The sequence below is a fragment of the Columba livia genome, chromosome 16 (assembly GCF_036013475.1).
Source record: "Columba livia isolate bColLiv1 breed racing homer chromosome 16, bColLiv1.pat.W.v2, whole genome shotgun sequence".
Taxonomy (NCBI): Eukaryota; Metazoa; Chordata; class Aves; order Columbiformes; family Columbidae; genus Columba; species Columba livia.
In genome coordinates this window covers 6,414,217-6,438,928 of record NC_088617.1, presented here as the reverse complement: position 1 = coordinate 6,438,928, position 24,712 = coordinate 6,414,217, and the positions used below count along the sequence as shown (strand labels likewise).

The 24,712-nt window shown below is 51.0% G+C and overlaps 2 protein-coding genes across 6 annotated transcripts in view; one reads left to right on the top strand and one right to left on the bottom strand.

Moving 5' to 3' along the window:
* The window catches only part of HELZ2 (helicase with zinc finger 2), a 28,956-nt gene extending 13,570 nt beyond the window's left edge, over positions 1-15,386 (top strand). For all 4 annotated transcript variants that reach the window (XM_065032178.1, XM_021282301.2, XM_065032176.1 and 1 more), the window contains exons 9-20: positions 200-3,710; positions 4,531-4,616; positions 5,002-5,133; positions 5,375-5,542; positions 6,208-6,349; positions 6,814-6,930; positions 7,472-7,664; positions 8,522-8,656; positions 8,900-9,118; positions 9,881-10,037; positions 10,750-10,917; positions 11,412-15,386. In XM_065032178.1, the coding sequence (XP_064888250.1) occupies positions 200-3,710; positions 4,531-4,616; positions 5,002-5,133; positions 5,375-5,542; positions 6,208-6,349; positions 6,814-6,930; positions 7,472-7,664; positions 8,522-8,656; positions 8,900-9,118; positions 9,881-10,037; positions 10,750-10,917; positions 11,412-11,533 (5,150 nt within the window). In that variant the 3' untranslated portion in view covers positions 11,534-15,386. The remainder of the gene's footprint in view (positions 1-199; positions 3,711-4,530; positions 4,617-5,001; positions 5,134-5,374; positions 5,543-6,207; positions 6,350-6,813; positions 6,931-7,471; positions 7,665-8,521; positions 8,657-8,899; positions 9,119-9,880; positions 10,038-10,749; positions 10,918-11,411) is intronic.
* FNDC11 (fibronectin type III domain containing 11) lies at positions 15,341-19,635 on the bottom strand. 2 transcript variants are annotated; one of them, XM_021282460.2, is made up of 2 exons: positions 19,188-19,635; positions 15,341-16,356 (listed from the first exon to the last, which is right to left on the bottom strand). In XM_021282460.2, exon 2 carries the CDS (start codon positions 16,336-16,338, stop codon positions 15,400-15,402), a length of 939 nt encoding a protein of 312 aa, XP_021138135.1. In that variant the 5' UTR covers positions 16,339-16,356; positions 19,188-19,635; the 3' UTR covers positions 15,341-15,399. The 2 variants fall into 2 exon arrangements, with proteins under 2 accessions (XP_021138135.1, XP_021138133.2); XM_021282458.2 differs by having other exon boundaries at positions 19,230-19,635.
* Positions 19,636-24,712: the final 5,077 nt, after the last annotated feature.

The following is a 24,712-nucleotide window of genomic DNA, read 5'->3' as shown; positions in this document are numbered from 1 at the left end:
CAGAGGCAAAAGAAATGGGCTCAAGTTGTGCCAGGGGAGGTTGAGGTTGGATCTTGGGAACAATTTCTTCCTGGAAAGGGCTGTGGGGCATTGGAACAGGCTGCCCAGTGTAGATGGGCAGAGCACCAGGTGGCAGCCAGGCAGGGTCTTCCCCATTGAGTTCATGTGAGTGACATCTCCCTTGTCCCCTCTGGTGCAGGGAGGGAGTTCCGGGTGATCATCATCAGCACAGTCCACACCAGCAAGAGCCTGAGTGTCTCGGCTTCCCACCACCTCGAGTTCTTCAATGAAGCCAGAGTGCTCAACACCATAATGACCCGGGCCCAGTCACTGGTTGTCGCGGTGGGGGATGCCGTGGCCTTGTGCTCTCATGGCCAGTGCAGCAAGGTGTGGAAGCGCTTCATCCAGTGGTGCATCGAGAAGGGCAGCATCTTCCCAGAGAACCTGACCATGGCCCAGATCAAACAGGCAGCGTGTGACAAGGAGAGCTGGAGCAGGAGGAGCCCAGAGGCGGACGAGGAGGATAGCGACACGGATTCCTGGAGCTCTGAGGATGAGAGCATGAATCTTGATGATCCCATCTTGCAGGAGCTCTTAGATGAGAGCAAGAACATGCTGGTGACAGTGTCTGAGGAAGGGCTGTTGAAAGTGAAGTCTGAGGCTTCAAGCCTGTGGGAGGACAGGCAGGAATACGTCAGCTTTTCTTCTCAGGTGATGCAGGAGTATCTGCACATGCACCCCAAAATGTACAAGAGATGCGAGCTGATCAAAGAATGGTTCGACAGAGCTTCTGCCTTCACCCTCAACAACTCACCTGCCATGAGCATTCAGATCAAAGGCCGAGTTCACTGTGGGACGGCCTTCACGGGGGACGAGGTGCTGGTGGAAATTCTGCAGGGCAGCACGGCTGACAGTGGCAGCCACCGCCCTCAGGGGAAGGTGGTGGGCATCCTAAAGCGCGCTGACAGAGAGCGGACCTTCATCTGCATGATGGACGAATTCGATCCCCGGGTGATGATACCCATCGATCGCACTGTCACCAAAATATTTGTCCCAGGGCTAAAAGAGAAACCCAATGTCATTCCCATCCGCAGGCTTGTCAATGGGAAGTACAGGGTGGTCAACTGCGAGAAGATCAGCCAGGAGACCAGGAGATGCCACCTCTTCTGTGTCCAGGTTATCTCCTGGCGGGAAGGGTTTTACTACCCTTTGGGGATAATAACAGAGATTCTGCATGCAGCATTGACTTTGGAAGAAGGCTTGAAGATCCTCGACTTGGAGTATGGTTTGAAGAAGACATACCCAGCTACTGTCACCAAGGAGTCAGCCAAATACACCTCCAGCAGCAAACTAAACCTCACCAAGGAAAACCTGAAGGACTGTCGGAGTTACACGACCTTCACTGTTGACCCCCAAGGTGCCAGGGATTTGGACGATGCTATCAGCGTGAGGGATCTGGGGTGTCACTATGAGATTGGGATCCACATTGCAGACGTGGCCAGCGTCATTCCCGAAGGCAGCGCCTTGGACCTGGAAGCAAAGAAACGGGGTGTCACCTACTACGCTCCCACCCAAGAGCCTCTGTGCATGTTCCCACCCCACATTAGCCGAGATGTCTGCAGCCTCCTGCCGCAGAAGGAACGTCGGGTGGTTTCCTTGTTTGTCACCGTAGAAAAGAAGACTGATGAGATATTGAAGAGGGTCTTCACCATCTCAGTGATCAGCTCAGACAGGCAGCTGTCCTATGAAGAGGCTGAGCTCTTCATTAAGGACCACTACAGGGGGGCGGCGGGGGCCCTTCGTTTCAATACCCTGGAGGACTGTATAGCTGTGGCCTATCACTTTTCCAGGATCCACCGCAAGTTGCGGCTGCAGGAGGACTGTTTCTATGACCAGTTGGATGAGGGAAGCTCCCCTGGTAGCAGGGGATCCCATCAGATGATAGAAGAGTTAATGATCATGTTCAACAGCTTCGTGGCTGAGTTTCTCACCAACCAGGAGGACACCAGAAATGTCACTCCTCTCCGGTGCCAGTGCGAGCCAAACGCTCAGCAGTTGTCACTCATGAAAAACAAGTACAGCCACATCCTTCCTTTTTCCATCCATCTCTCACACCGTCTGGGAGAGGTGCCTCCTGGACAAGACTCCTCCAAAAATGTGTTTAGTCTCATGGCCCCCATCTGGGAGCATCTGCAGTTAGCTGCTAAAGTTCGAGACTTTCACAAGATGCTCGACCTTATTGTTACGGATGACATCCACCCAAAGCTGGCCCCTGTGGCCCTGGAATTCAGGAGGCTGCTCAGCCGCTCCTATTTCAGCCGCTCCAACTCTACCGTCCAGTCAAAAGCTGGTCATTACTCCCTGCATGTTGACTCCTACACCTGGGCTTCCTCTCCCATCCGCCGGTATATGGATGTCGTGGTCCAGCGTCACCTTCATTCTGTGCTCCGCAAGAAGCCCGTCATCTATTCTGTGGATGACATTGAGTTTCTCTGTCATGACTTCAACAGGAAGAATTTCAAGGCAACAATGTACGAGAAGAGGGCCCGCTGCCTGCAGATGGCCACCCAGCTGAAGGACCAAGTCCTGCAGAAGATCGCCTTCGTGGTAGACATCGAAGAGATGAACAAATATTTTAAAGCCCTGTTCCCACTGAACAAAGATAGTCTTCCAGACCCCCAGATAATCAACTACAGGTCTCTTCAGCTGATAGAGCAGCCCGTGTTCATCCAGCAGCGGAGCAGCATCAGGCTGATGTGGAAGAGGAGGGTCTACTCTGCGGAGATGATGAAGGAGCACGGCCTGCGTGAAGGACCTCTCCGTGACCGCAGCGTCACCCTCTTTGACACACAGACTTGGCAAGACGTGTTGGCAGCCGTCAGGAATGAGCAGTTTGAGACGGCGGCCTCCCTCCTGCAGAAGACCGAGAAGCTGTACCAGCGGCCCATGGGCCGGGTGCAGAAGAGCCTGTGCTCACACTACATGGAGATCTCCCTGGAGCTGTGCGCTGGTGACACGCTGCAGTTCCAGCTCACCACCGACGTCTGCCGGGGCTTCCTGGTGCCCTTCGTCCAGCTCTGGTGCGTGACGCCGGGTTTCGACATCTGCCTGCAGCACACGGAAAAGCCCATTGACTGCTTCTCTGCATATGCCACCCTCCCGTCCAAGGACAAGTACAAGCACGCAGCAGAGTACAGCAAGGTGTGGATGCCGATGAGCGCCATGGAGTCTGCGTCGTGTGCGGTGGCTGAAAATGACTCAATTGTTCTTCACGATGTTAAAATAACCTGGGCGAAGCAAAGGACAAGCAAAGGACAGCTGCAAGGGAACTTCCTCCTAAAGAAACACGTTTTGGAGGAGTGCTCCATTGAAGTGGACTTCAACCACTGTTACTTGTGCATTCGCTTGGGTGGGCTGAAGCTTGGGAGCCTTCAAAGTGATGAGGAATGCCTTAGCCACGGCCTCCAGAACCTGACTTTTATTAACAAGGGTAGGTCAGAAAGCAAGCTCGCAGTTGATCCAGATACCTACACCTGGGTGGCTCACGGGATCACTGAGGAGTTCAGCGAGAATGAGAAGTCTGACAGGACTGATCAACAGACTATTAACTTCTACATCCACTATATGTCCATGGAGAACATCCCTGTGGAAATCTCCCAGGCCTCGGCCAGGTTTACGGTGGAGCTCATTCCAAAGATGCTGCCAGATGTGTAAGTGTTTGGTGGGTGCTGCTCTGCTTGACCTGTCCGTGCAGAGCAACGCTTTCCATGGGTCTCTTCTGCTGCACCCAAAACTGCTCGCTGGTGCAGCTGATCCCCGAAAAATCTGTCTTTTCCCAGCTCCCACTGCCCCTACTGATGGGCCATGGATGTTTGGGGGTGGCAGCGTCTCTCAGATTTGCTCTCCAGATGGTCTGTTGCTCTTCTGGTTGACCTTGAGAATGGGGAGATAGGGGAAGGTGTCGTGCTGAAATTTCTCAGGGCTTCTGTTTCTTCTGTCACTGGATTGCTGCATTATGGGTTACGAAAGGCAGCGGGAAGCACTGGATCAGGCTTTGCTCAGCAGACGTGCTCCCCGATTTCTCAATCATTCCCCTGTGGTGCGGTGAAGCAAGATCTGCTCTTGTTAAAGCAGAGCTGAGTGCGAGTTTGCCCTTCTTTGTACACAGCACGGCCTGCTACGCAGCAACAGCTGCTGCAGATTTTTCAGGGCAGAATATGCTTCCTTTTATATTGTGAGTTTTAGCAAAGAATTGGAAGCTAATCCAATTAAATGGGGTGGACCATAATAAAATGGAGTTGGGACAGAAGTCATGCTCCTTGCTCTCAACAGGCTCAGATCTTCAGACATTTAAGCAATAGTCCCAGATGCAAAAAAGCAGAGTAAGTGTTGTTTTGGTTCAAGTTCTTTGTGGAAGGATTTAATGCAACACCAAAGCAGAGAGAAAAAATAAACAAGACAGCTGCTCTATTGCAATGTTCCCTATTTTATGCTACATTCCATTCATTCTTATTTTTCCCTGTCTGTCAGACGGAAAGAGAAGGCAATTTGGAAGCTCAGGTATGCCTCCGAGCTTGCTCAAAGCATCGCCCTTGGCCATGAACCACCTCAAAAAGGTCAGTGCAAATATTCTCCTTTCTTACCTGGTGGCTCTGTGCCTCTGGCCGGCCAGGTGCCGCCGCAGCTCTGTGGTTCTTGCCATGGGGATGACGCTCCCAGAGCAGGAGATTCCACCCCAAGGGAAGAGAGGAGCTGCCTGGCAGCGTGAAGGTACCAGGGGTGCAGGATGCTCTGCTGGAGAGGGGCGCGGGGTATGTTTTAATCCCAAAACATCAAGGTTCATGGGCAGAAGCTCTTGGTGTGGGACAAGGATTATTTGTAGGTGGTCTTGTAAATGGGCCACGATCACTTAGTACCTGTTGCATCCTCCTGTGGAATCCCCTGCATGCTGCTGTCAGTAACCTGCTCTAAACTTGTTTTTTTGGCTCTTTGCCATAACAGTGACAACATCCAGAATCCTTCAGCAAAAATCCTTTGATCTGCCTGGCAGCCACAGGAAGCTCAACCAGAGTCAGAACCAGGCGATTCTGACTGCTCTGAGAAAACCCTTCGCACTCATCCAAGGCCCACCAGGTAAGGCTGATGGATGGCATGAACACACATCTACTTTGTTCTGAAAGGCAGGTTAGAACTTTCCATGGACCCTTGGTGAGACAGGAGAAGGTAGCATGGGTTGGCATCACCCACAGCTCCTCAAGGCAGTATCCTCTGTTCTTGATTTTATTTCATGACTGATCATCCAGATGCTGATGTAGAGCAAAGCAAGGGTGTTGCAGCTAAAGTGTTTTCAGGAACCATCTCCTTGCTTTTCTAGGCACGGGGAAAACTGTTGTTGGAACTCACATTGTCTATTGGTTCCATAAGCTGAATGAGGAGAGTGTCGAGAAGGAGCAACCACCACCCTTGCAAGAGGAAGATTCCAGCAGTAGAAAATGCATCTTGTACTGTGGCCCATCCAACAAGTCTGTTGATGTTGTTGCTGGTAACTATCGATTCTGGAGCACAAGTGTGATGGGAGCGATTGGGGGACCTGGGGGGTTCAGCTGGAGAACAGGAGCTGAGGGGAGACCTTCTGATCTCTGAACTGCCTGAAAGGAGCTTGGAGCCAGGGCGGGTCGGGCTCTGCTCCCCAGGAACAAGTGATGAGAGGAAACGGCCTCAAGTTGTGCCAGGGGAGGCTGAGGTTGGAAATTTGGGGATAATTTCTTCCCAGAAAGGGCTGTTTGGCGTTGGAACAGGCTGCCCAGGGCAGTGATGGAGTCACCATCCCTGGAGGGGTTGAACGGACGTGGAGATGAGGTTCTCAGGGACATGGGGTAGTGCCAGGGGTGGGGGAACAGTTGGACTCAATGATCTTGAGTCTGTTCCCACCAAAATGATTCTGTGATTCTAAACCTTTGAAGCAGCTAGTGCTGGTAGGAAGGAGAACATGTGGCTGTGAGCAGAGGCTGGGGGACTGGAGGGCAGAAAGCACAGACTGGTCCTTGCAGCAGAGCCCTCGCACAGGACGGGACCAGTGACAGGGGCTGGTGAGCGAGGGGTGGGGAGAAAGGGTGCGTGCACCGCGAACCCCGGGCACCTCCGAGGGGATGAGGATTTTCAGCCTCACCGGTGCCTGTTGCTGTCTGACCTGTTCTCTTGCCCCAGAGATGCTGCTGAAGATGAAGAACCCGAAACCGCTGCGGGTTTACGGAGAGGCCATTGAGTCGATGGAATACCCGTACCCGGGGAGCAACCGGCACCTCTCCCGCAAAGCCCTGCGGGATGCAAAGCCAAATCGTGATCTCAGGTAGGACCTCATGGCCCACACGCTCCGAGAGTGCCGGGCAATTATGTTTTCTGTACCAGTAAAGCTGAACAAACCAGAACAAACGCAGTCTCCACTCGGTTGCTGTGGAGCAGTGCTATTAACCTGCTTTTTGCCTAATTTTCCCAAGTGAGGGTGTATACAAATGTAGCACCTAGTCAGGAAACCCAAGTTGCTGAAAGCATCCAGATGTTTTCATCTCTCTTTTGAAGAGCTCTAACAGTCTCTGACTTCACTCCTGCTTGCAACTGCTGATGAAAAGTGCTTGTATTTTGTGTCCTCGAGGGTGAGCTAAGTGTTAGGTCTATAAAGATGGAAAAGTCTGGCTCTGACTGCTTTAGCTAACGGGGTTTCTCCACGTGGGCAGATGTGATGTGCTTTGCTGTGGAAGAGATCACTTGGGTCTGTGTTGGGGGAAAATATTTATTTATTGACTCTTTATTCAGTGAAATAATCCTGCATCATCGCATTCGACGGCCACCCAACCCTTTGTACCAGCAGATCTGTAGCTTTGATGCCCGGATGAAGAAAGGAGAGCACATAACAGAAAAAGAAACAAAGAAGTGAGTAGAAAGAGACCCTGGAGAGGGACGGCTGACGTTGGCCGTCTGAGGCACTGCCTGGAGGAGCACAGTGCAGAGGTTTGGTCTGTATTTGCTGGCTTTTGGCTGACACAAACTCATAGGCGGCGTGACAGTCAGCGGATTTGTCCTGACTTGCACAAGCCAAGGGACTAGGTGAAAACATCACAACAGATTAATAAGTTGTGTGTTCGGAATGGTGATAAAAAGTTATTAGCTTGGGGTTAGCGGCTCAGTGCAGAGCCTCAGCATCACTTCTGCTCTGGTGCTCGTGTCTGTCTGGATAAAAAGTCATATTATGGCTATGAGACACTTCCATCCTCCCCCCTGAGCCCCTGGTGAGTTCAGGACAAAGCTCATTTCCTACAGCATCCGTCCAAAGCCCTTTTCTGGGAATATCAGCTCATCCTGGGGAGGGAGATGGAACCACGATCATTTTGGGAAAGGTTAGCCTCTGCCTGGTTCTGGCATGAGAAATCCAGGGAAGTTTCCCTTACGTTGTTTCTTCTCTGTCAACCACCAGGTACAAAAAGCAGTTGGTAGATGCTCGTACATATGAGCTTTTGCGCCATGATGTCATCCTGTGCACGTGCTCAGCCGCGTCTGCCCCCTGCCTGGAGAAGCTCAATGTCCAGCAGATCATCATCGACGAGTGCGCCATGTCTACCGAGCCCGAGACCCTCATCCCCTTGGTCAGCCACCACCGCGCGGCCAAGGTGAGCCCTCTCCAAATCCGCATCTTTAGGACGGCCGCTCAGGGCTCTCAGACTTCTGCATGTCTTGCACCCCTTCCCATGCTGCTCTTCCCAGTGTTACCAAGTTTTAAGGTTGTTCTTGGTAGTATCTGTGTATCTGGTAGTATCTTGGTAGTATCTGTATCTTCAGGGAGTTGTTTTGAGGAATAACTATGCTGACTATAACTAAAATCTACACCCATGGTGTGTCCTCCAGACTTGCTCTTGGCTTTTAATGGCAGGACGATGTGCCAGCGGAGGGTCAGTTGGACATTAGGAAAAGGTTCTTCACCCAGAGGGTGCTGGACACTGGAACAGGCTCCCCAGGGAGGTGTCACAGCTCTAAGCCTGACAGTGTTCAAGAGGAGACTGGACAACGTCCTCAGACACATGGTGTGAACTGTGGGGTTGTGCTGTGCAGGGACAGGAGTTGGACTCGATGATCCTTGTGGGTCCGTTCCAGCTCATGACATTCTATAATTCTTTATGCAAGAGAAACAAGTGATGGTGTGGCTGGATTTTTTGATGCTTCTTTACAGGGTGGGTGTCATGGCCACCAAAAAATGTGCTGACCCAGGTATAAAGCATTAACATGACAAGAAGCACAGAGCAGATCATGGTAGACTTTAGTACATTATCTCTTTCTCGTGTTAGATGGGAACAAAGCTCCCTGTTGTCTGGCTCAGGACTTTTATATAATGCCCAACATGTTGAGGTTGCCATAACTGTAACATAAATAAGAAGCAACACATGTCTGTGTAAAAATAACCTTTCAAATTGCTGCTTGCCTTCACCAGCACCACCACTCTCACAGTTGAGATGTCCACTGTTTGTTCCAGGTTGTTTTGCTTGGGGATCACAAACAGCTGCGGCCTGTGGTCAACAACGACTTCTGCAAGAGCCTTGGCATGGAGATTTCTCTCTTTGAGCGCTACCGCAAGCAGGCGTTCATGCTGGACACGCAGTACCGCATGGTGAGGCCCTCGAGTAGATTTTCTCTTCTCCATCACAGAAAATGCTGCTATCGGGGCTTGCCTCAAGCCGCTGGGAAACAGATATTCTCCATTAGTGCTTTCCCTTCCCCGGGTAATGAATAACGCGCTTGTGTGGTCCCAGCCACAGTGCAATAGTGTTGCAGGTGTAGTCTGCCCCGAAAAATGCTGCAGGTTGAGAAGCTCCATGGGTTTTGTTCACCTTTCTACCCTTTTCTCCGCCAGCACAAAGGGATTTGTGAGTTCCCATCCAAGGAGTTTTATGAAATGCGGTTGAAAACATGTCCCCAGCTGATTCGTAAACCCAGCGTCTTCTGCCACAAGGATAACGGCTGCTGCCCCATCATCTTCGGGCATGTGGAGGGGAAGGAGCAGAGCCTCATGATTTCGACTGAGGAAGGAAATGAGAACTCCAAAGCCAACCCAGAAGAAGTGGAGCAGGCGGTGAGGAGGGTCTGGGGGAATTGCTGGAGATGCAAAAGGAGGAGGGTATTAGGCAGGGGGGCTCTGGGGATCATGGAGGGACAATGAGTATTGATATGGGATACAGATCAGTGGGTGCAGCATCTGCCTGGCATCTCCTTTGCAAGGAATGTCTCTGAAGTTTTTTGGGGTTATTCACTGTAAGCTTGATGAGTAATTTCCAGCCTTTCTTGATAGTCTCCATATCAGATTTAGGGCAAAATGGATGCGATGACTTGCTTGAACATATTTTGGAATGGAGCTTTTGTTTGGGGACCAAGTTATTAATTATTTCACTTGGCTTTTGTTTGTAAGACTTATAGTGTAGGAAAGGGGATTCATCTCTTGAGAGTCATCTGATGAGTTGACAGATACATCTAATAATGATGGGGCACAACTTTCATACACAAGGTTAGAGATGAATGTTTGTAAATGAGTGTGCAACCCAGATGGGATAGCTCTGCTCAGAAAAGAAGGATGTATTTTCAAATAATTGGAGTAGTCGACATTCTGTTTTATCTTTGGGAGGACATCCCGTGTAATTATGGGCTGCAAAAAGGCTGTGCAGGTACAGACATAAACAATGAAGTTATATAAGGAGTTGGACTCGATGATCCAGCTCAGGACATACTATGATTTTGGGGTCTGGAGCACACCACGGTGTAGGGAAGGACCCAGGGCAGGGCACAGGGGACAGGCTGCGGGAGGGCTGGTCCCAGGTGAACAGGATGCTGGTGTCCCCAGGTGAGGCTGGCAAAGCAGCTGACACTAGATGGCACCATCCGGCCGGAGAGCATCGCCATCCTGAGCCCCTACAACGCCCAGGTGTCTGAGATCGGCAAGAGCCTCCTGAAGGCGGGGATCCGCGGGGTGACCGTCTGCACCATCATGAAGAGTCAAGGTGAGGCTGGTGGGAGAGCGGGGCGTGGGTTCTGTGCTCTCCTGCCTTCCCGAGGAATCAAGCAACTTCTCCCAGAGGCAAATCCTATGCCAGGGTCACTTCAGCCATGGAGGAAGCACCCCTGGATTTCTGGGTGATTTGTTGTGGTAATAAATCTTTTGGAAACCTCTGGAGTGCCCAGGCAGGGTGAGGATGATGAAGATGGAGATTTCTTTTGCCGAGGAGTCCCATGGAAAAGACGAGGGGCAATGGGGACAAATTGCTCCTGTGGAGGTTCCAGTTGGACTTGAGGGAAATTTTTCACATTAAAAACAATCAGCCATTGGAATAATCTCCCCAAGAAAGTTGTGGATTCCCTGACATTGGACTCTTTTCAGATTCAGCTGGACAGTCCTGGGCCAGCTTGTCTTGACCGGGCTTTGGCCAAGAAAGGTTGGACCGGGTCATCCTTGTGGTCCTTTCCAACCCAGTATTCTGTGACTTGGTGATGAGGACGGAAAGGTGGAGATGTCTGAAGGGCTGTTCAAAAACTGCCACAGCATGTGCTTTTTGGAGGGCAGTGACCAGCAGTCAGATATCCTCCAAAGCTGGAGAAACCCAAAGGGCAGTGGCAGTTTTGTGGGTCTTGCTGTGGAGAAATGATTGTCTTGTGGGGTGGAGGGGAAGCCAAGCGCTTTCTTCTAAAAAAATCTGTTTCAATTCCATTTTCTAGGAAGCGAGTGGAGATATGTGATCCTGTCAACTGTACGCTCCTGCCCTCGGTCAGAGATTGATAGGAAGCCCACGAAGAGCTGGCAGAAGAAGTACCTGGGGTTTGTGACCGACCCAAACCAGGTCAATGTGGGCATCACGCGCGCTCGGGAAGGACTCTGCATTATAGGTGGGTCTGTGGGGAGCATGCACAGGCTGGTGGGGGAGCAGGATGCTGGGATAAAGGAATGGAGATCCCAACTAGTACAGACCATGGTCTTGCTTTGTTCTTCTCCTCTTTAGGCTGTGGTTTGAAACTGCGCTATCTGGGCAGTCTGTGCAAAGTGGAGGTTGTGAGTGGCTCATATGCAGAGTGTATAATTAGCTTTTCTCACCCTCTGGTTCAGACCACGTTGTTTCCATCACTTGCATGCTAGAGCTCTCTCCTAGCAAAATTTGGCTGCTGATTTTCCTCCTAATCATGCAGGCATAGGCTGGGATGGGTAGGGAAGCTGCTCACAGATATGACAGCGCTGTGAAGGGAGCTGGGATTTCACAGAGCTCTGGCTAAAGGAAATGTCCCTGTGAGTTATCCAGCACCGTTAGGCTAGAAACGTTACACAAAGTGTCCATGACGGTGTTGTTCAAGCTACTGACCCACTGCCCCCACCCCTGTGCCCCCAGGGAACCGGTACCTGCTGGAGTGCAACCCTTTGTGGAGGAGGTTGCTGCAGCATTACCAGCAGCACAACTGCTACACGGCAGCCCCAGAGGTTTTTGTCAGGAAGACCCCAGCGCTCCGCTGACGGGGACGGCGTGTGCCTCGAGGAGCTCGTCCCTCTCTACCTGAACTGTGTGCCTTGGGAAGGACCAATCTTTCCATCAATCCCTGACCCATGGAGCCAAACGTGGTGGGGGAGCCGGGATCTCCGACAGCTCTGCTCAGCACACGCTTGGGCATTGTGGGGTTTTCAATCCGTGCAACCTCGGATGGGAACTTTCAGCTCTAGCAAACCAAAGAGCATTGGGAATGGATGGATGTGACGCTATTGATGATGACAATACTATTTTTTTAACTGCAAGATGCTCAGTGGAGCCGCCATCCTACCTGCCAGGGGACCAAATACTCAGTCCGTTCACCGTGGGTGGAACGACCTGCACGGCACGAGCTGCAGGGACCAAAGCTTCTGAGTGCTGCCACTCGTTTTATAAACCAAGGCCAGGGAATTTTTAAGGCTTCTCGTTTCTCAAAGCAGAAAAACAAATGGTTTTGTTTCTTTTTGTTGTGTTTTTGGTATATTTTAAGTGGAGGAAGAAAGCAATGAGAGAACCGTGTACCACTCTTTGTCTAACCAAAGCGCTGTTCTCTGTGTAAATATCACAAAGCCAAGGCCAAGCTGATTTTGTAATAGATTTACATATTGTTTGTACAAAGGAGGTTGTTCTCACCAGTATAAAGTTAATGGAGACCAAGGACTGCTCCTGCCAGGAAGCACTAGAATTTGTAAGCGCATTTTAAACTGTTCTCAGTTTTAGTTGAAATCTTGTCCTCTAAGAGCCTCCCTTTCCTACCCTGTATTTTTTTAAAGCTGCTTCTAATTTATTAACTTTTAACTTTGTGACCCTGTTTCACAGTCTCATGGCCTGAGTTTTCAAGAGCAGTGATGGAACTCTGGTAGCTGCGCTACAGCATAGATGTGTATAATGTATTTTTTCAATTCGAAGTAGCCAAACTGCTGTGAACTGGAAGCGCTCTGCTGAATCACCCAGCTGCTTTTTGAAGCATGATGTTTTTGAGGGAGGGGTGTCCTTTGTCTCATTTCAGTTCTGAATGTATGAAGTGCCTGTTTTGGCTCTCCCAGGACCACACGCTTGGCTGTCTCCATGTTTGCGTGTGATGGAGCCAGGCTGCGGTCGCCGTGGGTTTGCACCATGTCTGTACTGTGCTGGGACACAAACCCTGCTCGGCGTGAGCAGGAGGACCCGGGACCTCACCGTGCTGTGGCAGGGAGGAATTTTGTCCCATGTTTGCAGCTGAAACTGCAGCCTGGCTCTTCCCAGCGTGAAGGAAAGTGCAATAAGAAAGCGTCGTGTCTGGAAAAGTCCTTATTTAGCGCTGTGTTTCTTCTCATGACCCTGTGTTAGACTGGACTCAAGAACCTGTGGGGAAATTTCGTTGTTCTCTTTTTTTTATTTTAAACTACCTTCCTGCATTTCTGCATTCGGTGGGTTTGAGCTGTGTGCTAGAGACCCCCCAGGCTTACTCTTGTCTTACTGAAGCATAATAATCATAATCATAGAACAGTTTGGGTTGGAAGGGACCGTTACAGCTCATCTCCTCCACCCCCCTGCAGTGGGCAGGGACATCTTCAACATATGGCTGGCGATTCCATGAGGGACAGAAGTCCGTGGGAAATGCCTCCTCTTGGGGCTAAAGACACCTGATGAAAGCTGGTGAGATGTAAAGTTCATTGTTTCTCTTTGAAGTTGTCCTGTCTGGGATCTTAAAAGATTCTGCACCAGCCTGGTTTCGCAAATATTAGTGCAATTCCAAAGTAAGTTTGTATGGGAATCATTTTTGTGGACTACTGAAATGCAATTGTGTGTCTCCAAGGTGATGTGGAGAATCACCAAAGGTGCTGGAATTGCTGGGAGAAACACTTGAGCCTGGCACCAGCATCGTTCTCACCAGGTCACCTTGCTCCCTTCAGAACCAGTGGGTCTCATTTTCAGGATCTAGTGTAAGTCAAGAGTCTCTCCCCTGTTGTTTTTTGCTGGTTATTTCATTACCTGGGACACAAATGACGAGCCTCCCCCAAGTGTGGTGTCTTAGTCCAAGGCTCTTGTGTGGCATTTGACCATGTGTTTGTATGGACCAAGAAAGGGACCTCACAAAGCTTCTCTTTGCTCTCAGTGGGGAAAAAATATTTACTGCTGCCCCTTGGAGGGTAAAGCCTGGACTGAGACACTTTGCTTCCTCACCTCTGTGTTGCAAGACAATAGGTGTATTTTTTTTGACTCTGAAGATGCATTTTGTAAGCAGTGTTTAGTAAACGCTGCCCTGGACCACCCGAGCAGCTCGGGTGGTGAGCAGGTACCTGCCGAGCTGCCCGTGCAGCTGCCGGAGTCAGGGGTGGCAGAAAGTGCAATTAGTCAAACTGTACAGACTGTTAGTGACAGCAGAGTCTCGTGTGCTTGTCCTGATGCTCATGGATAATCACAGAAATTAATAGAGGAAAAAGGTTCTAAGTAGTCTGATTTCATTTGCACAAAGAGCTTTGAATTTACTTTTGAAAGGATTTTATTTTCAAGCACATATTCTTAAAATACTTATAAAAACCAAACCTTTGGTAATTCCAGTAGGAAGCCACTGGCAGCACAAGGTGTCTGTCCGATCCCAGGCTCTATGTTTTCTGCAGCTCAAAGAACATGTTGCAGAACGTGAATGTTGGTTCATCCAACAGGGTAATTTAATTTCCTCGACATCAGCAAGAGCTGGAGACCAAGTGGAACAACAGGAACCTGCACACGTGAAATTACAGCCATCCAGAACTAGGACACCTCTACAGGCTGGCAGAGGAGGAGCCCATGGGACTGTTTGTTTGGACAGATCTGTGTAGGACAATCAATTTACTGCAATAAATTGTTTGGGTTTGTTTTTTTTAAATGGAAATGAAATAAGTGTAATGAAGTGTAAATTAAGGAACTTCAAATGTGGCAGGTTTTTATCTTTTGTATGTCTGTGACTTGCAGCAAACCTCAGATGTTGTTTTGGATACAAATATTTTTACCTACTTCTATGGTTTTTAAGAACGAACCTCAACATTCCTGTTTTGATATTTAAGCCATAATTGTGAAAATTATTTGAATTTATTTAAATAATACATTTTATTAATAAAAGGTCTGTTTATGTGATGGTTTGCCTAGGGTCTGTGTGGGGCCACCTGTATTTGCAACAAATGTAGAAAAGAAAATGAGCATTAACTGTGGTGCATGGCAAGAAAGATTGTTTTCTACACGCTGGTTGTGTGCATGTATTGCCCTTCCCGGTTTGTTGGGAGGGTTTTCTTGGTTTTGTTGTTGTTTTGGTGGTATTTTTTTAATTGGAATGATCTTTTCACACGCAGTAGAGGGGCGAGCATGCAGTCATGCTTAGGTAACCAAAAGGTACAGGGTGTAGAGGGTGAAAGGAACCAGAGATGGAGTTAAGGTGGGGTGAGTAAAGAGCTGAAGATTCAGGTGTTTTAGAGGTAGGATGTGGGGAAAAAAATAACAGGGTAGAAAAAAACATCATTGCAAGAAGCTGGGACTGGGCACCCTTGGGTGGCTGGAGAGCACCGGGTGCTGGGTGGATGCTGGAGATGCTTTTATCTCCCATGCTTTCACCCAAGCGTGCTGTGACACCTCCTGCTTCTGGCGCGTCCACCCGCGAGTCCGGGCACTGGGACCTGGGCGTTGAGTCCCAAACGCTGCCTGAGGATGTTATTTGATGTGAGAAATTTGGAATGGGTTACTGCTCACCTGGAAAGATTTGGGAAAGGTGCTTGTGAAATGGTTGAAAACAGAACGAGTTCAGTCTTGTGTAAATGTTTAAAAATAAGGTTTTCCTTTAATTTTTCTCATTCATCTTTTTTAAATGGATAAAATGAGAAAAACGTTCTTGTGTGTCACCTCATTCTTCCAGTGCACGAGCGTTGCCGTCCCCGTCTTCGTCAGCGTCAGTTTTTGTCGTCAGGACAATGCGGTCGTACCATTTTCCAGAGACAAACGTGTGCGTGTTGGATCGTCTGATCGCAAATTCATAGGACCTGCCCGGCTGCAGACCCGACACGGTGCACGTGTCGGAGGTGACCGGCTGGATCCTACCGTATCCCGGTTCGTTCTGGCTCCCATTTGTCAGCAATTTAATGTGAAGTTCACATTGCTCGAGGTGTGACTCTTGATTTTCAGTAAACCACTTGAGCTTGGCCCAGTCCTTGTAAGCGTATGATTCGTTCCGATCAAAAATCAGTGGCATCTTTGTGCAGATAGAAAGCCTGATGTTGGGGAGTCTAGTGCCTCTAAGATTTGCGTGTGACACCAAATGGTGCTTGACATAGAGCTTTCCCGGCGTTTGCAAGGAAAGGAGATTTTCCAGAAATGTGAAGAGCTGGGTCAGTCTCTGCATAATCAGGTTCCACTGGGAGAGGAAAGTTTTAATGTCGTAGTTCCTCAAGTAATAGTTCAGCTCCTCCCGGCCGCGTTTCAGCTGTTCCAGCAGCTCAGTTAAAAGCGTCAGCTGGATTTCAGTCTGGTCTTTTGCCACCTTCTTCATCCTTTGGAACTGGCAGGGGTCCACCAGCTGCAAAATGTCAGTGCGAAGCATTACATGATTCTGGTCCCTCACATTCACATGTTTGGGCTCGACCTCCAGGTAAAAGCAGCTCTTCTTCAGAAGCTCCACTTTGTTCTGGTGCTGCTGGAGGTGGCGGAGGCTCAGGTTGGAGTGCAGGAACTGCAGGACAACGTTCCTCTTCTCCAGGTAGCTGTCCCAGTCGGCAGTGCCCAGCTGCTCCGCGCTGTGCGCAGTGTTCTCCGAACCACCTTCCGCCTCATCCAAAATCATAGCCATGATTCCAAAGCTCAGTTGCTGTGTGAGAAAGCAGCAATAACATTTAGAACCGAGGGAAAAGCAGCTGTGAGAGGGTATAGTCATGGCTGTGACTCTTCTTGTTTAATTAAAGCTTAGCTTATAAATTTATAGACGGGGAAGAACTGTTAGACTAGATGGAGTGCCAGAGGAATTTTCCTTTATAGCTGCATGGTTTCCAATGTTCTGTAGAGTTGACTTTTATATATTCCAATGAACTGGTCTCCTTCTACCCCCTCTTGAGAGGCTCTACCTCGGCTTAATAGATTCACTGTCAGGAACTATTCTCTGAATTACTCTGCCAAAATTTCTCCCTATCTTATTATCTTCTGTTTAATTCTAATTAGATGCCTTTGTACTCCTGTAAGCAATTTCTTTCCATTCCTCTGCACCTCCGGAGATCTGTATTTTTCTCTCTTTGCAATCTGCCAGGCTGTCGAGGTTTGAGACCCACCTTCCAAGCCAGTTCCTACCGCTCCATAATCACCGTGGTGTTTCAAATGAACTCTATGGCCCCTGAGCGGGCGGGTGTGCAGCCGGCAGAGCCACTCAAAACACTGCGTGCAGCCGCACAACAGCTTTCCAGCCTTTTTCCCTGCACCTCCGCATTCAACAGCGGATTGACAGTCGTCACCGGACGTTTGCAGTGACACATTGCTGTCCCTTTCTTTGGTTTTACTTTACATCACCACCTCGCTCCACGATATCTACTTGCTTTCTCGTAGGGAAACGCTCAAGAGAATGAAACACGCGTAAAGCTCCTCTGAGCAGATCACGCCTCGCTGTTAAGAAGGTGTTTAGGTCGTGGTGCTGTGCAAACTGTATCTGCTGAGCCAAGGTGGAAGGTGTTTACTGGGTTTTAGCTGAAGTACCTGTGGCGCACACAGCTTTACGTAGCAGGAACAGGAATTAGCTAAATAAATGCCCGTGTCCCTATTGTGACACTGTAATGAGAACCCAGCTGAACGCCGAGACGTGGATTTCACGAGATGAACACGCTTGATTTGAAAAAGAATTAAATACAGAATTTGAAACTAAGATTTTGCGAGCCCAGTCAGATGGTGATAATATGATGCAGCAACTGGTAACTTTCCTCTTTCTATGTAATTTTCTGATTATGCTTAAGTTCTTGTAGTATCTAACTGGGACATTTTAATTCTCATACATCTTGTAGAAGCTAGATGGTGATATCTAGTTGACAAAGCAATTTTCTTGGCTTCATTTTCCCTAAATACATAAGAGAACTAATAATACTTCCTTGTAGGAATGTCAGGTGTTTGTAAACCTCTCAGATATCTGGCTCCTTAGCTGCACTACAATTTATACCAATGCACTCATTCCCAGTGATTTCTTTTCCCAAGAGCTGTCAACTTAGAAAAACAAGCTGTATTTCCTCTCCACTTCTTCTGTTTTCCCCACAAATCAACCCAACCCAACGCGGTGCCAGCTCCTGGCAGGGACGCAGCAGGGACAGCACATGCAGCAGGTGACATTACCCCGATTTGGGAGCCATTTGGCTCCCTGGAACCGTCTGTTTGCCCACAGACGGAGCTGTGATTGTGCTTGTTTTCCCTGGTTTTATAGATATATATATTTTTCTTGCCAGAAAGGGCTGCGTTCCCAGCAGCACTGCTCCATTCACTGGCAGGTTGCAGTCACCCAAGCCAGGGTTTTGGATGGGGACACCCAAGGGGGACCAGGGCCACCCCACATGGCTCAAATTCAGCTCCTGGCCCCAGGAAGGCCACAACAAGTCCTGACCCACCTTGTCGGCCCTGGGGAGCCCCAGCCCGGCCCAGCCCGGCTGTGCCCGTAGCCCTGCTGCCCACAGCCACCATGGTTGCCATGGTGATGCATTGTGGCATCTGCAGCCTGTGCTGGGGCGGGATGGGGACCGAGATGGGGACTGGGGGTCCCGGCTGCCCTCCCCACCGCCCAGGCCCAGGGACACACCAATAAACCCCTCAGGGGATGAGGCCCCAGCTCTTTGGGTGGACGCGGGTGCTTTTGGGGAAGAGCGTCTGGAAAGCTGCCTGGCAGAAAACAGTCTGGGGTGTCAGTGACAGCATGTTCCCAGGTGGCCAAAAAGGGAAAAAATGCCACCAAAATCCTGGCTTGTAACAGAAATAAAGCAGCCAGCAGGCCCAGGGCAGTGGCCATCTCCTGTATTGGGCACTGGGGAGACCAAACCTCGAATCTTGGGATCAGTTTTCAGCCCCTCATGCCAAGGAAACCCTTGAGGTGCTGGAGCAAGCTGAGAGAAAGGAACGGAGCTGGGGAAGGGGCTGGAGCACAAGTGTGATGGGAGCAGTTGAGGGACCTGGGGGGTTCATCTGGAGAACAGGAGCTGAGGGGAGACCTGACCTCTGAACTGCCTGAAAGGAGCTTGGAGCCAGGGGGGTCAGGCTCTGCTCCCCAGGAACAAGCACCAGGAGCAGAGGAAACGGCCTTAAGTTGCGCCAGAGGAGGTTGAGGTTGGATCTTGGGAACAATTTCTTCCCCAAAGGGCTGTTGAGCATTGGAACAGGCGGTCCAGGGCAGTGGTGGGGTCACCATCCCTGGAGGGGTTGAACAGACGCGGACATGAGGTTCTCAGGGACATGGGGTAGTGCCAGGGGTGGGGGAACAGTTGGACTCAATGTTCTTCAGGGTCTCTTCCAACCAAATGATTCTGTGATTCTACAGTCCTGTGATTCTATGGTTCTATGATTCCTCTCCCTGCAGTTGGTTTCCATCACCCAGCTGAGCCCCCAGCACCCACTGACTTCTCCCCCAAGTCCCTGCTGTTCCCCATGACGATTTTTGCTTTGTGGTGGTTAATGGGGACATACCTCAATTGTCTACAGAACTGTAGGTTCCAAAATAATTTGTACCTTCTTCTCCATAAATCTCAGTAATTCACTCCTCAGCCTCGCCCTCTGGTCCCTGAGGAACTGGGGTACCTTGCGTTGTTGACACCCACTGTCCCCGAGGGGAGATGGCTGCTTCCTTGGGGAGAGGAGCTGCTGTCTCCTCTGACAGCTTAATGAGCGGTGTGGGTTTTTATAGCTGACAGCAGGCCAGCACACAATGCCCGGCTGCTGCAATCACAGTGTGTCACAGCGCAGAGGGGTTGATGACATCCCTGGGCTGGGCGTCCTGCCCTCCCAGGTGTGACATGGCTGTTGTCCCCAGCCCAGGGCTGTGCCCGGGTTCCCATAGTACAGAGGACACAGAGGAGAAGAGCAGAGGGGCCAAGGGCTCTGTGCAGCCTTAACAAGCTTAACAAGCACATTTAATTTCACACCTATCTTGTCCCCTTGCTGTTGCGATGGAGCTGTGGGAGCTCTAAACTGGCAAAAAGGCCATTTTCTGAGGTCTGTGGGGTTTGTGGTCATTGGAGAATCCAAAATATGGTTTCCAATGCTTTGCTTCTCTGCATGTGATGTTCCCATTGCTACTCTGGTGTTTCAGCTCCGCTCCACAGGGCTCGGCAGCGGCTCTGTGTTCTGTGAGCCTCACTGAGCTGCGTTCCGGGGGGCTGGTATAAGGCACCCTGTGTCTGAAGATGCCTTCGTATTCCCCACGATTAAATCTTTGGGTCAGATCTTAGCCTTAATGCTGTCTTGTCTGCTTTAGCTGGTGTGTCTCTGCTAAGCTTTTTTAATTGAATGATAGGCAAGAGCCCTGAGCTTCAGCTTGAACATCAAGGGAGGAGGTGATCTGTCATTTTAAGAAATCAATGCATCTTCAGGAGGCAGCCGGAGCTTACCATTTCATTTCACAGCTGCCAAGAGATTAACTAGACGATTGTCAGGTGTGATTCTCTAACAGACAAGGAAGGTAACAAATGTGAGTGAAAGAAGGTTGATAGCTTTGCGGGGGGGCGGGAAGGGGAGAGATCAGTATTTGGTAATAACACCAAGTTTCTGCAGGAAATTAATGTTCATGCTCATGTCACAGACCCCAGTTCTGTCCTTTGGGCCGTGTGTGCTGGGAGCTGGGCCTGTCCTTGTCCCTCGGCCATGGTGCTCTGGGGGTCTGAGGGCACACAGATTGTCCCATGTAGGTCCGGCCAACCTCACCTCATCCATCCACGGCCTGTGCCTGGGAGGACTTTAAAGCAAAGGCGAAGTCCTGGCTTTGGCAAGATTTGCTCCTTGTTTTGGCGGGACTAGGATGCCACCTGAGCACCTTGAGTGCAGCACGATGCCGGTTTGGAAGCAGGTTTTTTGCTGGAGTTGTGCAGAAACTTTTGCTCTGAGCCTGCTTGTACTTCTCACTGTCACAAATGCTAACCTTCACCCCAAATGCAGCATGGAGGAGTGGAATCCCTTTGGCTGCCTTATCCAGAACAGCTGGCCAAGCTGCTCTCTTCATTTTAGGAATACGAGCATGAAGCTGCTGACAGTCTGCAGCTGCAGTTTTACTGTTTTCAGTAGCTTTGTGTCAGGCATCAGTTCAACTGTAGGATTGTATGGCTCTCTATGAATCTCTCTGCATTAATACCAATACAAACATGTCTGAAACGTTCAAACACCACGTACCCCTCTGCCCCCCATGTGCCGAGCTGTCTCTGAGCAGAGCTGGCAGCCATTGTCTGCCACGTTTGTCATTCTGCCCTGTCCTCCTGCCCACAGCATCAAAATAAAGTACTTGTTAGTCCTGTCTTCGAGATCAAGACATAAGCAGACAATTGATTTTCCGCCCTCTTCTCATTAGTGAGCTCTGACACTTAATAAAACATATATTTCCACTCTCAGGGCAAGCAAAACACCCAGATAGTGCCTGTCAGAGAGAGCTGGGAGCGGGGATTCATCTTTATGGAAAATCAATAGCTGGAACAGAGAAATTGGCAGAACCCAAATTAAAAGTCGCTGGCAATTTCTATCTTCATATTTCATGTCTCCTGCATTTCTGAAACAGACATTTGCTGCAGGGGAAACCAGCACAGGGACAGGGAGGAGGATGGACCTCGTGCCTGGCTCTCCCTTGGCTGTTTCCAGCTGGGACCCGTGGGTGACAGTGTCGGGTTTGGGGCAGATTTTTGGGCAGTGCCTGGTTTGAGGTGAGCCCTGTCCTGGGGACAGGGGGCTCAACACAAACCTTTCCGTAGAGGTTGTGTCCCCACAGCCGTTGATGGCAGCACCTCCAGATGTCCCAGCTCCTCCAGAGTTCCTGGCAGTGTCCCCCACATCCCCAGACGGTACCAGACCCCCTTGTGTGTCCCTGTCCCCTTGGCAGCTGCTTCCAATCCCACCATCACACAGGTGTGATGGATTTGCTCCCCACTTGCTCCGCATTTCACTGGTGCCTCATCCACCTGAAATAAATGTTACGTTCCAGATATAACCCAGCTCTAAATCACTGCCACACATCAGGGCACTCTGCTCATCAGGCTGTGATTCAGAAGGTTCATTTTCAGAAGGAAGAGGGATGTATGTTTTCTAAGGAACCTGGGGGTTGGAAACTGCTCTCCTGAGATGCAAAAGCCCCAGCTAGACCAGGACAGGAAGGAGTCCCCTAGGCAGCAATTAACTCCAGCTCATTACAGCCTGGGAGGGAGCCCCACCAAGGAGACCTGCAGAGTTCGGGGCAGCTGTTTGACTACAGCAGGCCAACAACTTTGTGGGCATTTATTTCCTGCCATTGAAGGCTTGGGGAACATTTCTATGTGTTCCCAAACACAGGGCCTGGGATTGGGGCATATATGTGGAACAAGGAGGGATTTGGGCTCAGGTTTAAGGTAATGACATGCTCGGGTTTGTGGAACAGGGGAAGTGAGCCCTGTACTTTGTCTAGTGCCCCAAAAGGGTTTTCAGAGTGGGAATGAGAATCTCTCACAGCCCTGGGATGCTCCACTTTCCCTGGTTAAACCAGGAGTGACCACAGGGCTGGATCCATGTGGGGGGAGCAGAGCTGGAGCTCAGAGCTGGCTCCCGGGCCAGGCTTTGTGGCTGCTCGAAGGATGCTGGTCCTGGGGGCTCATCCAGCCCTGGTGCTGGGGCCGCGGCGCTGCGTGCACTGGGTGATCTGGGGGCTGCAGGGGTCACTCCGGGAGCGCTGACTGCGGCAGGACAGCGAGGCTGAAGTTGTGTCCATGTCGGCTCATCCGTCGCTGCCGCTCGCAGGCTGGTCCCGGGGGACGCGCAGGCTTTGGCAGCGCTAAGCGGGGGCGGAGGCGGATGCAATTCTGGAGAACAAGATTCCCTTGCAAAATCTGAAAAAAAAATAAAATAAATGAAAGTTCTCGGCTGAGAAGCTTGTTTAAAGATCTTACCTCTGCAGAGGAAATAAGGTCTTAATTCCCTCCCTTGCTGCTTGCCTCCCCAGAGGCACAAAGGCCATTAACTCTGCCAGGAAACCAGCTGGAGAGGAGAAGTGGCTTTTGTTGGTGGAATCAAGACTGACCTGAGTGACTCTGGATGATGCCGCTGCCTCTGTCACTGCGGTCTGGGCTGTGGGGAGGGCAGGGGGTGTGGGGTGGGCTGAAAGGAGGTTGGAGCCAGTGGGGGTCGGGCTCTGCTCCCAAGGAACAAGCGCCAGGATGAGAGGAAATGGCCTCAAGTTCCACCACGGAGGTTGAGGTTGGATCTTGGGAACAATTTCTTCCACAAAGGGCTGTGGGGCATTGGAACAGGCTGCCCAGGGCAGTGGTGGAGTCACCATCCCTGGAAGGGTTGAACAGACAGAGATGAGGTTCTCAGGTACGTGGGTTAGTGCCGGGGTGGGGGAACGTTTGGACTCGATCATCTTCAGGGGCTTTTCCAACCACAATTACTCTATGACTCTGTGGTGCGTGGCAGAGCACTGTCCCTGTGCTCAGGACCCTCCAACTGTCCCACAACCAAACAGGGACAGAGGATGAGGAGGGGGGTCCGGGGACAGCAGAACCCCCACTCACCAGCGTTCATACCCTCGTGTGTCATCGTCACCTCCATCCGCACAAGGAGCCTCGTCTGAGTCATCTCCCAGCTCGATGGAGTGTGTGGGCTTTGCTGCAGCTTTAGCTGTTCATCCTCTGCTTTGCTGGAGCCTGACACAGGGTAGAATAGAGCTATTCATCAACGTGGCGATGAGGCAGATGGATGCCCTGTGTCAATAAACCCGGTCTTGCTCTCCTCCTACCAGCTCGAGCAGCTGCCGTCTCTCAGGTCCAGCGGGGGCTGCATAAGTGGCTGCGGCTTGAGGAGTGAAAGAGCTCTTAAAAGAACTAAGGACTTATAGTTTTGCACTGAATGGCTTAGAGCTGTAGCTGCAAAATGCAGTGTTGGGGCCTCTGTGGAGAGGCGGCTCTTGGAAATGTTCCTGATGCAGCTGGAAGGAGGGCAAGGGGCAGTGGAGCTGGTGGCAGCAGCTCTGACATGAAACCCCTTGGGGTGACGCTGGTGTGTGCCCAGTCGGGACCACGGTGGCCGTGCTGGCTGCTGGGGGTTCCCTTGCCTGTCCCACCCTGGCCATGGCCTTTGCCAGACGTCCCCTCCCAGTCCCCAGGGAGTGGCAGGGCAGGCGATGGCTCATGCTGGGGTACTTGTCAGCTCTCGAGTTGTTGAAGCATCCTCACGGAGCTCAGCAGCCTGCTTTGCATATGGAATTGCAGGTCTCTAGAGAGCAAATCTGGAGTGAGACATTTCTCCTGGTGACTGACACCAACATCTTCCCGCTAATGATGTTAAAAGCTTTTTGGCTGTGTCGTGTGGTCACCTGCGCTTCCCAGCTCCTCACCCACAACGTGGCAAGACACGTGTGAGCCGACCCAGCTCCCACCTCAGCTCTGGTGGATTTTGTCTTCATCACATTGGCAGGGGCCGAGCAAAGGAGAGCGATCGCAGGTCGCCCACGGCACACGCTGCAACTCCAGGCATGGACAAGCGTGTGATGCCACAAAACTGGAGGTCAGCAAAATGATCCTTGTCACAGGTGGAGTGTAAAGCAGAGGGAGAAGGAGCCTCCTGGGTGGTGCAGCAGCTTTTGCTGGCGGGTTTGGGGGTGACCACGTGTTGGGGGGACAGTGCTGCGTCCAGTGCAGCGGGTTGAGGCAGCGTCTCTGCAGGCGAGGATGTAGCACGTGCCTCTGAGAAACCTTTCCCCTGCTGTGTCACCTCCTGTCCCTGCTCCGGTGGGATGCCAGTGATGCGCACCCAGGTAGGGCAGTGGGACCACCCTCTTGCTCCCCCAGCCTGCAGCAATGGTGCAAGCATCAGCCGGTGACCGCACCGCGGCAGCAGCGTGGCACAGCCGCCCTGGGCAGCTGCACTTGTCACTGGGACAGGGACATTCTTGGGGCTTGTCCTGCACCTGCTGCCAACCGGACCCCTTCCCCGCAGGTGGGATGCTCTGGGCACAGAGCTGGTGCCCCCAGCCCCAAGACACCCCA